This window comes from Branchiostoma lanceolatum, chromosome 1 (genome assembly GCF_035083965.1).
Source record: "Branchiostoma lanceolatum isolate klBraLanc5 chromosome 1, klBraLanc5.hap2, whole genome shotgun sequence".
In the NCBI taxonomy this organism is placed as follows: domain Eukaryota; kingdom Metazoa; phylum Chordata; class Leptocardii; order Amphioxiformes; family Branchiostomatidae; genus Branchiostoma; species Branchiostoma lanceolatum.
Window position 1 is genome coordinate 6701338 of NC_089722.1, and position 15471 is coordinate 6716808.

General features: G+C 40.9%; 1 protein-coding gene across 8 annotated transcripts; it reads right to left on the reverse strand.

Annotated features, from left to right (window-relative positions):
• Window positions 1-1860: 1860 nt before the first annotated feature.
• Window positions 1861-15468, reverse strand: LOC136430962 (serine/arginine repetitive matrix protein 1-like). 8 transcript variants are annotated; one of them, XM_066422616.1, is made up of 20 exons: window positions 15343-15468; window positions 14536-14625; window positions 13962-14087; window positions 12223-12393; window positions 11507-11643; window positions 10914-10991; window positions 10345-10434; window positions 9564-9692; window positions 8944-9012; window positions 8072-8104; window positions 7516-7548; window positions 6497-6695; window positions 6096-6207; window positions 5866-5952; window positions 5479-5629; window positions 4410-5174; window positions 3735-3879; window positions 3194-3313; window positions 2854-2910; window positions 2256-2448 (listed from the first exon to the last, which is right to left on the reverse strand). In XM_066422616.1, the coding sequence occupies exons 1-19, from the start codon at window positions 15361-15363 to the stop codon at window positions 2875-2877; spliced, it is 2592 nt and encodes an 863-aa protein (XP_066278713.1). In that variant the 5' UTR covers window positions 15364-15468; the 3' UTR covers window positions 2256-2448; window positions 2854-2874. The 8 variants fall into 8 exon arrangements, with proteins under 8 accessions (XP_066278314.1, XP_066278228.1, XP_066278639.1 ...); XM_066422217.1 differs by lacking the exon at window positions 2854-2910 and having other exon boundaries at window positions 1861-2448; window positions 9564-9689; XM_066422131.1 differs by lacking the exon at window positions 2854-2910 and having other exon boundaries at window positions 1861-2448.
• Between the last annotated feature and the right edge of the window lie 3 nt (window positions 15469-15471).

Below are 15471 nucleotides of genomic sequence, written 5' to 3' on the forward strand. Positions count from 1 at the left end.
ATGGTTTACGCTCACAAATCTCACTGTGAAACCTCTGCCAATCCCTCAATTCCTCTGCCATGTCTCTCATTATTGCAAAAGAAACGTGTGAGAGCCACTCTGGATAGGTCGTGTTTGAAATTGTCTGGGCGATACTCGCTGCATGGCCTCCGCGATCCTCTCGTACAACTTTGCAAACGCAAAATCTCCCTAGCCGACATCGATGGCATACCAATCCACAAATACGCCCCAGTTTTCCGATAAGCCGGCACAATGCTAGCCTTTTGCGGCAATCTAAGTCAGCAAGTTCCAGAGTTCCGTGTAGCCTTGGAGGAGGTGATTTTTTTTGTTTTTTTTTTGACAACAGGCGAAAATCAATGCGCGCGCGGATGTCATCCATAAGATTAAGTTGGTGTGGCCTTAACATCATAAAGTGTTTCAACCTACACTTTGGCATGTAACACTTCACTATAAAGAATCCATTGCTGTCATACTTAACATAGATTTAAGAAATTAACAGATGGAATATCAATCATCTAAGAATGTAATATTACTTTTCCAAATTTTGAATTATCTCCGAAAATAAGTTTTTTTTAAAGAAACACGAAATCGACTTTTATTCACTTCTTTTAATACTGTAAAGAAAAAGATCCAACACTTTCATCACTTTAACATTTGCAGGTATCAAAGCTAAAAAGGATGTTCCTACAGATCAAAATCATTTTGAGTTAAACCAAGAAATTCAATTGGTCCAGCCTAGCAGCTCACTACCAATGATAGTGAATGGTAACGTTACATCATACGATAGTACTAGTGGAATGCACACTAAATAAGTAGTTGTTAACGACTAGGGTCCTTTGAATATGGCCTATACACAATGCTCCTTTCTTCCACTATGGAAAGTTCCCAATATTTTGCTGCATGGCTTCATACAGTTGTATATGCTGATCAGTGCTCTGTTTATATAGACTGGTAATGTTTGATCATTCTAGCAACGATTACCAGGAAACTTATTTTCTATTAGCGTTTTTTTTTTCAAAGTGAAAGCTTGTGTTCAAGAAAGTATTCATAACATTTACCCCCCAGACTGTACCAAATCGAATCATGCTCGAAATCCAACCAATTAAAATGCACAGATGTAAATAAAATTTGTAAATAAAATTTATGCTGAATGTATTTTTTCAGTGGGTGGCTTACCCCCAATTACATATATTGCTCATGTTGTTGATGGAATAACTTAGCCTCGGTGTCATCCTAGTTGGTAAGGGGACAGTATGGGAGTCTCGGTAAACTAACTAGGTTGACATTCAGGCTAGATTTTAGTTATGGGTTATTAGTGCATGTTTCGGTCTGTCAGAACACTTTCAGTTCAAGTTTTTAAAATATACATGTAGTACACGTATTGAACTTTCACCCAATTTGTACTGAGGGCTAAGGGTTGAAATTGATCCTGAATCCATGCCAGTTAGTACAGCTTGATCGCTCTGGCTTACCCAAAAGTAGATTCCAAGAGTATAAGGTTTTCATTCACCTCTTATGCCACTAACACAATGGACATATCAGGTAAATCAGCCAAGTACTTGAAACTTCAGCTTGAGGATCATCAATACATTAGCATTAGTTGCAGCAGACGTCAGCATTATAAGATTTAACCCTCTCTCTAGATCTGTTTGCTAAGCCCAAAATCAATAAAGAATTGCCAGCCAAATTGCTACTTTAGTGTCCTAAAGGTTAACCAACAGGTGAACATGGCATCTTCTGCATTTCCACAATAAGATACTTTCAGACGCATTTTACAGGGAATATTTTTCAGGTCTTTGGAAACAGAATGAAATCCACACTGCTTACGAGCTATAAATCTACACAGTGAGAAAATAAACATACAGTACGACTACTTTAATTCATTCAGGCATACATACACTTGTACATCCTTTCATCCAACTAAAACACACATAATTATGGTTCTATCAACTGGCAGTTCTGATGACATGTCATACCTACTCACGTCTAGTTTTAACAAACATGCCAATAGCCTGGTACACAATTTTCACAAAGTCATGTCTGTCCCAAATGGCAGTTTTACGTTACTCAAGCATCAGAAACTGAGCCTCAACCACGATTCGGTTGGATGTGTCCAATCAAAATTTCCAAACAATTTTGAGGATATCTAAAAATACAGCAACCAAAACTAAACTGTATCTATCTGTTACAATGCAATCCTGTCTATCATATTGTTCAGCAAATAAACTTGAACAAAAAAAGTTTTTTCCTTTGAATTTCTTGCTGTTACATCAATTGTATCTCTATAACAACATAGGGTAGGCTAAGACAATTGCTAGACTAGTCGTCATCTTGAGGGGAGTTTGACTTTGAGCTCTTGGCTCTGCTTTGCATGGACTGCAGCGCTCGCTCTCGTAACTTTCTCTCGAGCTCGTCAAGGTTGTCGTCTTCCTCCCCACTCTCTGAACCCTGAAAAACACAAGAGAGAAGCAACATTTGTGTTATGTTTTGTTATAATGTGAAAGACTTCTACAAGACAGTACAGAAATCATAGCTTTTTAAAGAACATAAGTGGTCATTACTGCAGCAAGTTTACAGAACTATGTCTCTTTGTCAGAAAACCTTTAAGTTTGTTTGCTTGTACTTATACAAAGTTGAACATATGACTACACTGGATTCTTTAATTAATCATTCCAATTAATTGTTCAACAAACTCTGCAGAAATGGCGAACTTGACAAAGAGGAATTTACCAGAGTGATATACTTATTCATAGAAAAAAAACGTAAGACTGACGCTAGAGGGGCACACACAAACACGCCATATCCACTCTCACAGACCTGATACTTTGTGTTTCATATAAGGTAGATATTTACATTAATTTTCCTCTTTGTCCTTCAACCTGAGAGGTCCTGGTCCACATTAGACTCCCCCTAGGACCAATGTAAAAAGTTCTATATTAGCAATATGACGCACTCACTCCACAATGTCTCATGTCTTCTGACAATTTGGAATAGTTGTAATCAAGTCTAAAATCCTCACACCCCTAACTAAACAAATTGGTCCAAAATCACAGTCCCTGATTGGATAAGAATCCTGATTGGGTTAGACTACTACTTACAGGAGGTAGGGCAGTACCTGTATCTGTAATTTTGTTGGGACACTTAAATAAAAGCAAAAAAGCGAAAATTGAAGAAAAAAAGCGTATCAACCTACCTCTTTTTCCTCTTCTTTCTCCTTCTTGTGTTTCTTGTGCTTGGACTTGTGCTTGTGCTTCTTGTGTTTTTTGTGCTTCTTCTCCTTCTTGGATTTCTTCTTCACTTCAGCATCAGACTCCTTAAGAAACAAAAACATTAAGAACAAAATTAGCATTTATGTGTACAACAAATACACAAATGTGGCACCGTGTTAGCATAACAGGGCGTTGGATGCGAAAATCCCCTGACATGCCACTGATGTTGTGCCCTTTGGAAAGGCACTTAACATGACTTTCCTCACTCCACCCAGCTTCAAAAATGGGTACCTGGTTTCGGTTGGTGAGGTAAAAGGCAACGGAAAGAGTGGGTTGGACTCCGCCTTCCAATACCGTGCCCAAGACACCGTGGATTAACAACCCACTGCCCCTACGGCCTCAAAAAGGCTATGGGACTACCTTTACCTTAACCTTTTAAATATACAAATTCATCCTATGCATGGAACCATTATTTGCCAAACACGTTGCCAGTTGACATAACCTCTTGAGTACAAATATCCTCACCTTGTCAGCGCTTTCAGAACCAGAGTCTTCCTTCTTGGTCTTCTTCTTCGGGGCTGGTTTAGGAGACGGACTTCTGGAGCCCGAAGGTGAGCGAGATGGCTTCTTCTTGACCACCGCAGCTCGAGCTGGAGATGGGGATTGCTCACTGTGGGAACAATAACCACTCTTCAATTTATTGAAACAAAAGTTGTAGTACATCACAAATATATGGGGAAAGGTGGCAAGGTGGTCTTGTGATTAGGGTTGTTCTGGGTTTTAAATCCCTACTTGGCCCCAATGTTGTGCCCTTGGAAAAAGGCACTTTACACCAATTTCCCCATGAGCAAACAAGTACCTAGCTCCAGCTAGGGACGACCTCTTGGATGGAACACAAAACTGGCGTGTTATGCCTAAAGGTAGTCTACCGGTTATGCAAAACAAACAAAAACAAATTATGCACAAAGAAAATAACCATCTGTTCCAAAAAAATATTTCCCAACAAATCCATTTATCATCATAATCTGTCGGCCTGTAACAGCCGGGAACAGACAAGAAGTACTTGTTTCACTCCACATTGCCCTATCAAGCATCATTTTTTCTGAATGTTCATATTCAATTTCAGTGTCTCTAATTCAAGTGTCTGTAAAAGAACCATTTATACAGGTCTGCCTAGAAGAAACTAGTGTTAGCTCATACCCTGAAGCGCTTCTCTTCCTCCGCTTGACAGGACTTGGAGACACTTCCTTCACCGGTTTCTTTGGTGATCCCGCGGACCAGCGTTGTGGAGACGAGACTGACCGGCGACGCGGTGACGAATTTGACCTCCGTCTCGGCGACACGTCTTGCTGTTTACGTCTGGGCGACATCCTTCGCGGAGATCGGGAGGACCGAGACTGCCTTCTGGGCTGTGGGGAGGGCGTGCGGCGCCGGCGTGCAGGCGGGGAGGGGGACCGTCGTTTACGGACTGGGGAGGGGGACTCCCTGTGAGGGGAGGGAGCACGTCGCTTGGGTGGAGGGGATGCGGATGGGGAATGGTCTCTGCTGGGTCGTGCCCGCTTGGGTGATCCTCTTGGCGATGGGCTCATGCGTCTCCTCGGAGGCGGAGTGAGGGGCGATCTACGTCTCGGCGGCGGGGTCGGGGATCGACGTCTTCTCTGAGGGGGAGGGCTGACGGATCGTCTCCTGGGAGAAGGGCTTCGACGCCTACGTGGGGACGGCGTTCTACGTCTTCTAGGAGAGGGTGTCCGTCTTCTAGGAGACGGGGTACGCCTTCTGGGTGAAGGAGTGGTACGTCTTCTCGGAGACGGGGTGGCCCGCCTTCTTGGGGAGGGTGAGCGGCGTTTGGGAGAGCGGGAGAACGATCGCCGTCTTCTGCGAGGGGGAGGCGAGGGACTGTAGCGGGGTCTGCGGAGCATCGGGGAGGGGGTGCGTCGCCTTGGGGACGGGGATCTTCCGCGTCTCCTGTGCAAATGTGAAGAAGACGACGCATCAGTTTTTCAATTCAATTCCATTCTCGATTCAATTCTTTATCAACATATCAACATTGCAGACATGAAAAAAAGGAAGCCTGAGTGATGTTGATATCTACAATTGAAATACAAATTAACACATATGTACATATTAACTATACATGAAATAACAGGTACCCATTATCTTGTACAAGATTCTACAGTCCGATGGATTGGTGTAGAAAAGAGTTCTGTAGTCTATCAAGTACAGCTTCTGAACAGGAAATGTACAGTTTCTTAAGAAACAGCCTGCTCACCTTGGAGATGGTCTGCGTCTGTCTGGAGAGGAGCTCCTCCTTCGCCGTCGTGGTGACCTGGAGCGAGACCGGCTGTAGGACCGCTGGCGCCGCCCGCCGGTCTTCCCTGACTTCTTCCTGTCGTCGTCATCGGATGAAGACGAGGAGGAATCTAAGAAAAAGGACAATTTCTCGGTCAACCATAGACACTTAGATGTGCTCTTAAAATTTGACACACACTACCATCGCAGTAAAAAAAAGCTTCAATTTGTATTTCTTCAGAACTGCCCACAGGGCAACAATCTACATGACAATTAAGACTCATACATGATAGAAAATAAACAGAATTAGCAGAGAGCTAGCGGTCTTCTTTTCTTCAGTATGATGCTGAAAGACAACGGTCCTTACCTGAGGGAGAGGAGTGCTGTTTTCTGTACTGCCGTCTCTGCTGCAAACCATCAGGCTTTGGTACGTACTCATATGTAGGACCTGCGTCTGAAGATAAACACAGCACATGAATATGGGATACTACATGGCTGGAATAGATGCTTATGAAACACCAACATGACTAACACGACACACCTATGAAAATAAGGTATTGAATAGATTAACACAAAGACAAAGAATGTCTCTAATACCGTCAGCATCCCCAGAATCACGACTCTTCTCCTTCTCCAGTTTTGCCTTGTAGTGTGCAGGAGGTGGGGAGGGTGAGCCCAGGGGACGAACAACTGCAATCTTCTTCTCTTCCTGAGGTTGAAAAAGAACAAACTTAACCCAGAGTATGGTATACCAGATAATAAATTCTTCATTCTTGTTCTTTCACATCTTCTTTTCTTTGACTTTGGAATTGACTTTGGCATTCTACAAAATAAGTATCCGTTTTCCGAAATTTTTGTTTACAATTTACATTACATTTGTATGGACGAAAAATTGGGGCAGGGGGATTGATGGGTGCGCATATGCCATCCATATAATCAAATCGACATGGCCTAACCTTCTAACAATCACAATGTGATATACTAGAGAAAATCTCAACCTTTGCTTCTGCGTCCGCCTTCAGTTTGGGCTCGGGTGAACGGGACTTGTCCTTCCGACTGGGCGATGCCGCCGGTTTCTGCGACCGCTTGGCTGGGGAAGATGGTCGCCGCTGTCGCCTCACGGGTGACCTTGACCCAGAAGAACCTGACGATCCAGAGCTTGCTGACCTTGAACGAGATCGCCCTCTGCGTCGCTCCCTGGAAAAAGCAGGTCTGTTATATAAGGTACTTAAGTTACGGCTACAATATCAAACATCGTTTTTCTCCAATTTTGCTTTGGATTAAGACATCATTAACCCAACATTTCCTTCTCTTTTACTTCAACAAAATTAACTATAGACAATTTATGTGGTGACATATTCCCAGTGCTGTCAGCCAGAGAATGAAAGAATGTTTTAGACACAAAAATTTAATCACTTCAAGTACCACAAGTCCAGGTGGACAAATACAATAAAAACTTTAAAAGGCACATCAGAACTTCCAAGGCCATGATAGCAAACAAAAATAACCACTTAATCCAGATGTGAGTTTGGATCTGAATGTTTTTAAATCTAAATCTTCTTCCCTCCCATCCAGACAATACAAAACACTTTAATTAAATACATTTCTATCTTCACATAAAAAATGTAGCACTTTGTCTTCTTTGTCTATTTGACAGAACAATTTTCCAATCAATAACCTTGTTGGCTACCAGAAGATGGAATTTTGTGCTAAATCCCTCAAATTTAGACAGACATTGAAATCGGGAAAAGGCCTACTCAAAAATAATGAGAAAAAAGTACACACTCCGATATATGAAAATGTACAACAAAGCAAACAACAGTTTTATTTCTTCAGCAACTAGACAACTAAATGCAGCATGCAAAAAGGCACAGCAAAAAAATATTTTGATCAAATCTTTTAGGCATCAACGCCAGTGCAAGGAGCTACAAAACCGTATTCCAAAGCTGTCAAGAGATCCATTGTTTTTTTTTTGTTTTTTTGTTTTTTTTTTACACCAACAAAGGTTCAGCTGTACCTTTGTAGCAGCCAACCTCTCCCCCTCTGTGGTCTATGGTACAAATAAAGTACATGTGATTGTGAAGCAGTCTCTTCTGACACATTGACGAGCGAATGGGCAGCAAGCGACAACCACTCTCACACAGCAATCACACCAAGAAGAAATCTTGACCGACAATCATCTTCTATGTACTCATATAAATCATCATTTTATCCCTTAGGTGTCTAGCCACGAAGAACAAAGAACCTTAACCAGTCCATGGCACTTTAAAAAAGGACTGGCCAAAGTTCTCACTTTTCCAGTCCCAACAACTAGTAGATAGGTAAAGAATACCACAAGACCTCTCAGTACATTTTTTAACATTCTTCACATTCAAGCAACCACCAGAGCTCACAGAGAACTTTTCTTACATGTAGTTTATAAGAAAAATGTATGCTTAATATGTGATTTTCTTCAATCTCTTGAAAAAAAAGCTAATGCTAGAATACCAATGTTTACATCTGAAGTATTCAAAAACTGACACTTCAAACCACACTATAAGGTTAGAAACACCAAGTCTTAAGGTGGAAAGTACCTTTGTGTCATCCAACCTCTTCCCCTGTCAGCTCTATAATACAAAGAGGCACATAAATATACTATCATGGCCATAAATACAATTTCATTTATCTTTCAGTCATAGAATGGGCTCAAGGGGAAAGAATGAAAATTAGCGTGACCCCGAGGTCAAACTTTGTTTTGCTTTTTTTCACCCAGAAGCCTAACTCCAATTCTATATCCAATACATTTACTTCTAGATTTACAAATGTACTTGTTTGAGTAGCACACACATGAACAATTCTCAACTAATATATGCCACAGTTGAAAAATCAATTATTTTTGGTTCCTCTAGTGTGTTGTCAATATGCTAATGTCAGACATAAGAAAGCTATTTTTTCAAACGGGAACTTTGGAGTCCTTCTGGATCAAAGTTGAACTGTAATTGCCAACACAAAAAATTGGACTTACCTAAATTTTCGACTGATCAGCTCAAGTCTTCGTCAGGGAATGAGCAATCTAACGACTTTCTGCAACATATGATCCACTGCTCACCGAGTCACATATTCTATCTGCGTAACGCGACATCACAGAAGCAGTGGATTGCACATTCCTTGACAAAGACTGAAGCTGATCAGTCAAAGTCCAATATGGTATTGGCAATTTGCAGTTCAACTTTGATTCAGGATGTTTTCTATGTATTTGCTATTCTATATCTTTCCCTGGGGCCAAACACTGGAACTAAATGTATGGTATCTCCAAATGCAAAATAGGCACAGCACAGGAAAATGTTATCCCTAATACAGATGAGTTCAAAACTTTTTTGTATTGGCAATTGCAGTTAAACTTTGATTCAGAGTGACTTCTACCAACACAGATGAACTTTCAAGCGAACGTCGATGTCCGACTCACCTGTTGCGTCGGGACGGGCGCGGCGGGGACCTGCGTCGCGGCGGGGAACGACGGCGTGGCGACCGTGACCTGAGACGGGAGAAACATCTGTACTTGTCTCACCTGGCCCTTTGAGATTCAGGGTTTCTGGGTACCCTTAGTCTGCAACAATAGGCTACACCAGTCAAGGGTGCACTCTTAGTCGCTACAATAGGACAGAACACTAATGCCAAAGTGTACATATACTGTAAATTCATCTATGTTGGCATTCTGGGCAACCTTATTCAGCAACAATAGGTTGCATCAAACACTACTGCCACTACTACGCCATATATTCATCTATTTTTCTGGGGACTTCACAAGGAACAACAGGGACAATTAAAACATAGACTCTTGTAATGACAATACAGCTGTAATTGTATAGCCTATGCTTGGTGAAATACATCCAAACCATTGTGCTTCTGACACTTAGCACTGCCTGCAAAGCTAGCTTCTTTGGCACAAACAATGTAAGTCAAATGGCAACAACATGCAATCAAAAAATATATCAATCATTGTTATTTGCAACAGTAAATAAAAATTAGTTCATCACTTTTCCTGGTTCCAACAAACATCGGTGATAGTATTTTTTTTGTTCCTACCTGGACGATCGGCGCCGTCTGCGGGGAGAGCTTCGCCGGGGAGATCTAGATCTAGATCTGCGCGGGGATCTCGACCTGGACCGAGAGCGCGACCGTCTACGATCCCGCTTCTTTTCATGATCACTACTACTGATGGGAAGAGACAACAGTTAGCTTATTTAGCTAATCTTTTCAATGGGGGAACATATCAAGATAATTTTTCTTTTATTTCTAACCAAAAGGGAAAAAAGGCATCATCTTCCAAGTGATTACAAAAGGTCTATAACTAAGTATAAGGCTACACCAAGTAATTTTTATGGATGACGTCCTTTGGAGACCCTCAATCTAATGCGAGAGCGCGAAAAAAAAGCAAGAAGGGCCGAAAAAAACAAGATGCCTAGATATGAAATATAATAGTCGACGACACATGTTAGGACACAAATTGAATGAGAGAACACTGTGTAACAACTAACAATTCTTTTATTCATCATAAAAACAGCAATAATTTGAATAAATCAGTTGAAGTTGAACAGCAGTTGTTGTCCTGTCCTGTTTCTTTCCATATCCCATTGATTTTGCAGGCCTGCAGAAACATAGTATATTAAAAAGGAACTCTTTGGTCATAGTTACAGGAAGCGGAATTTCTCGTTTTTTTTCTGGGAACAGACCAAAATCAATGCGCGCGCGGACGTCATCCATAAAAATAACTTGGTGCAGCCTAAGAAGGGAAAATCGATTGTAACCACAATTTATGATTTTGAATTCAATTCATCTCATTTCTCTTTATATGATCCATCATTACCTCTTCTTTGCAGGAGGGTCTGCTTCAGCTTTCTTGGGAGAAGGGCTCCTTTTCTTGGGTTCTTCCTTAGAGGGAGACTTGGACTCTGAGCTGAGAACAGGATGATACAAGAGGTCTGACATCAACATGCACGTCTAACCTCCGAGTTTCCCATTGAGTTAGGCGGAGTTACTAGTTACAAACACTGTCACGGATGGCAAAAAGCGTTATTGTTAGTGATCTGAACATGGAAATATTTTAATGAAATTTTGCCTGGATAGTCTTGCACATGCATCATACAATGTCATAATGATGACAGTCAAGTAAATATCTGTGCATAACACTTTTAAAGCCTAAAATCTTGTTATGGCCTGCCTTCACATAAGGGGGAATCCCAGATGTAGATTTGAACCTCTCCAAAAATTCCATCACCTGACTGCCCTTTAAGCCAAGTTCTAAAATTTTACTAAAACAAAATCATAAAAAGCCAGTTATCCTGTTAACAAACCAACAAATACAGGTAAAAACCTCCTTACACCACTTACACACACACACACATGGTTTAGTTAGTGCTTTAGGGTGCAGACTACCTTTTCTTAGGCTGAGGAGTAGCGGCGGGATTAGCCTGGGTGGGAGACTCCTCCTTAGCAGCCTCCTCAGCGTTTGTGCTGGTGTGTGCGACATACGTTCACACGTTAGTACAACATTCTACAACTGATGAGCCCCCTTTCCACTGGACAGAGACCGCTGAGCGACCGCTGAGAAACCAAAATTGGATTTGTGTGACCTATGATTTTATTAACTGTGCATTGTCCATGACATAAAAGTATGACTTTGAAGACAACAAAACATTCAAAATTACAAAATACACTTCTCTCAAGGAAAGTCATTTGAAAGACTAATGAGAGTCGCTCAATGGTCGCTTCCTCTATGGAAAGGGGGCATTTCAGTGGGGTGTACCTTGGAATGGTCAGACAATACAGTTCAGAACAAAGTCAAAACTGCTGGAAAGTGTATTACCCAAACCATACTTTTAGATCACCAATTTTACTTCACTTATCAGCCACCTTCAAAACATTTCACAATAAAGGACTGAAGTGTCTATTTCTTATAACTTTAAGGCGTTGACATGTAGGATCAGTTCACTATCATACCAAGTCTTATACACTGACTAAGAACTAACCCCTCTTCTGGTGATCCCTCTGCTTTGTCTTTCTTCTCTTCCTCTCCTTCTTCCACCTTCACTTCTTCCTCCTTTTCCTCTTGTTCTTTCAGCTCCTGGTAACGCTTCAGCCCCGCCTGGATACGCTCCTGCTCAAGCTGAAAGGATTCATTTTTTCAGTATCAAGAAGGTTTTTGCCCCTCCATATTGTGGTACTCATTTTCACCAGACTTGAGTGAGGAAGAAATGTGTCAAGTGCCTTCCCCAGGGCACAACATTGGGGCCTGCTAGGGATTCAAACCTAGAACCATATATTAAGATTCTACGTCAACAACCCTAACTATACAACCAATTTTTAATAAAATGTCTAGCAGATGTTGTCGCATACTGTAAATGCAGAAATGGTCGAGGTGGTTTTGTGTTCACAGTTTTCGCAGTGAACTCTTCAGCGCAAACTTAAAATCACCGCGAAAATTTTTGCCCACCCATCCCCCTTCTTTATGCACTATGTAATATACATTGTACATTATTATGAGGCACCTATTATGGTAAATATACAGTATCCTAATATCTGACTGGATGTCCATAAAACCACCAGCATTTCCATTATGTGACTGAAGTGCTACTATTCTTTCAAACGCAAACTTAAAACCACTGCGAACAGGCAATTTTCTCCCTACCACGAAATCAAATCCCCGAAAACTTAAATGCTTTTACAGTAACTGTTCTCAACCTACCTGTCTCTGTTTGATTTCTTCCTTCTTCTTGTCCAGGAACTCAGCAGGAATGCCGGCGATGTTGTCCTGCGCGCTGACCAGAAGCTTCCACAGGTCCCCCATGAACTCTCGCGCATTCTTCCCATTCAGAAACCCGGTCAGGTTGATCTGCATGCACTTGGGGTCTGGCTCCTGAGGGGAGATGCAGAGGGGAAGACTTCTGATCAGTCAACGTTGGACACATGTCAGTACCAGAGCTTTGCTTCTTATAGAAACATCATTTGAAATACAATGAAGTCATATGTCTATTCATATGCATCATTGGACAATCTTTTCAGATCTACAAAGAGAAGTACATACTAAGTATCTAACCAACCCAGTACAAGGTAGAATCCATGCTAAAAGAATAGAAATAGAGAGCTTGGACATCCAATCAACTTTGTGCACAACTGTTTACTTGCTAATTTTACTCCATTGCAAATATCAAGGAAAACTGTTTTCTTTTAACATTTTTTCAAGTCTCAAAACAATACTCCACCTATTCATCATTGTGTAAACATGTCCATTTTCCCCTCAATAGGTTAACCATTCACCCAATTTGTGTTAAATTACATTTGATCTTCAAGAAGCTATGCTTGCTCCCTGATGTCTTTTATTCATCAACTTGATCCAAACATCATCCAAATTCTTCAATTCACATGATTATGGCCATGGCTATAGAAGGTTTGGCATGTGCAAAAAGACATGGGCTTTATGGTGCATTCATAATATCTACTGTTTGTACTCCCTGCATCCATTATCATATACAAATATATGTGCTTTCTTTTTAGATCAAGTTTGTGTGTGGAAAAAAAATGCTGAAACTCCCCATTGAAACAAAACAGTAGATTTGTACCTTTGAAAAAATACTCTGCCTCCAGAATATATGTTTCAACTTACAAAAAAAAAGCTAGTCCCTTTCCCTCGTCTAGGTAAGAATGACAGTTTACCGACCATTTAGACATTGGGAGGAGGCCCTGTGTTACCATGACAATACCGTGGCAACGGCTCCTAAAGCCTGGCAGACAGAGCTGAAGAGGATTTGGGGCCTGAAAACAAGGCAGCAGGTCCGTGGGGTCCTTGCTCTGGTACACTCACCTCAAAGCGTGAGAATATTTTAGAATAATCTAAAATCATGGGAAATGAAACAGGTAAAATAAGTAGAGCGTACAACGATCCTTGCCCGACAACAATCGCTAGGATGCTGCGGTATTTGTTTTTGGAAACAAAATGAGATAACACAGACACAAAGTCATGTGAGGAGCGAGCCGTTGGTAAAAGACTATTACACAAAAGACATTGCAGAAACATGGGGTTGACCTGATGTTGAAAATGGTACGGAGATGTTCGATACAGATTCAATGAGAGCTATCAAATTTCAAACATCTACAAAAAAGCTTCATTATGTAGCTTACAGAAATTGCATTGTTACTGAAAGAAATTGAATACAAAAATTTAGAAACCAGAGGAATTTTCATTGAGTATGGATTTTCAAAAAATATGAGCAAACCCTCTTTCAATTTCCAACATCCTATCAACCCAATGAACTCAGAAAGTTCAAATGTCTTTGTTCAGGTTTAAACATGAAAAAGAGCTCTCCTACCAACCACAGCACCGATAACTCAAGGCACTTCCTACCTACATTAACTTGAACTATAAAAGTTATACAGTACTATTTCTCTGTATGGTTTCTCTCAGTCACTGGACACAACCCACATTACCTTTTCCTCCTCCAGGAGGTTGAAGACGTAATCTATGACTACATCATCCTCGAATCCAAGCATGTCGTTTATCTTTTGTTTGATCCATGGTTTGATGGTCTCGATGTTGACCTTAGTCATGTCAACCTGTCAATGGAAAAAAAAACAAGAATGACTGATATGAATCAAAGTTAGTTCCTTGCAAAAGTTGCATGAAAAATACTAAATTGTGGGTCGCCTATTGTCCCTATCTCCATAGTCAACTCCCTTCGTATACTATTCACTCTATTTGGCTAATTTCTACTTTTTTTCAGCGATCCGCGGATCCTGGTAGAGGCTAGCTGTTTGGTACCAAATTTGTATTGGTACTGGGGTTAGGAACCAGAAAGAAGGTTGTGTTATTGGTCACATTGCAAATCTTGATTTTTTTCCTATTTTCTCACTCAAATATCTTCCTCCTTTCCAACAATATCTTACAAGAAAATGGCCACCTTTATCTCTCTAAAATCTGTACAATGTTATAGATATGTCTCTTTTTCCTTCCCTTCTCCATCTTTGGAAAAGACCTATGCAACGAGAGAGCATCTCAACTTACCTTCTTTTCCAAGCCATCTGCAAACTTCATTTGTTTGAGCAGCTTCTTCTGCTTGTTGGCAAAGCGGTTGTCCTGTTCGGCGCTGGTGCCCTGTAGAGGAATGAATCTTCATCAATCACAAGGTATGCAACACACTACCAGTAGTGTAAATATTGAAGTGTTTGCAGCAGTTATGTTTTCACTGTTCCATGCTATGCCATGTATAATGTACAAGGATATCTATTATTCATCTGAGCACATGTTGAATTTCTAAGTAAAACAAACAAAACCTCCTACTCATTTACAAAGAAACATCTTTTAATAAAAATTTGAACACAAATATTCAGGGGTGGGATCTGTAATCTAGCTCTCCAATCTACACATTCAGTATCTAACCTTGACTGTTAGTGTTACACGCTTTGACTACGGTCGAGTGCATTTTATTGTTTCACAAAATATGGCGTTGATTTTAGACTACTTATTCCCAAAATAAGACTACACAATCCAGTGAAACCAGTAGACATATTTCTGTCACCAATTGTAGACACAGAAATTCAATGCATTTTTTCTATTCGAAAAGCTGAAGTATTAGAACAAAGGGGAAGTGAAACTGGTTTTGTCTGCTTTTAGCGTGCAAGCTAAATTACAGACGCCATTTTGGAAAATACCTCGTGTCGTCCTAGCACAATTTCTTTGTCTATATTCTCCTTTTTGCACTCATCAAAACCACTGAAACAATTCCTGTGAAGTCTAAAGTTACTTAAGTTACAAATGCATCGACAATTTTTAAAATTCTGAGGAGAATAAAGTAGAAATTTGATGACAAACCCGAAAGAAACCTGCGTCCATCTTGGCTCGTCTTCACGCAGGGTGACACCACGTGACCACGAGCAAATCAACTCCCATGCTGCCCCGCGCCAACCCGGAAGTGACAGGGCACCACAACAAACACACGTG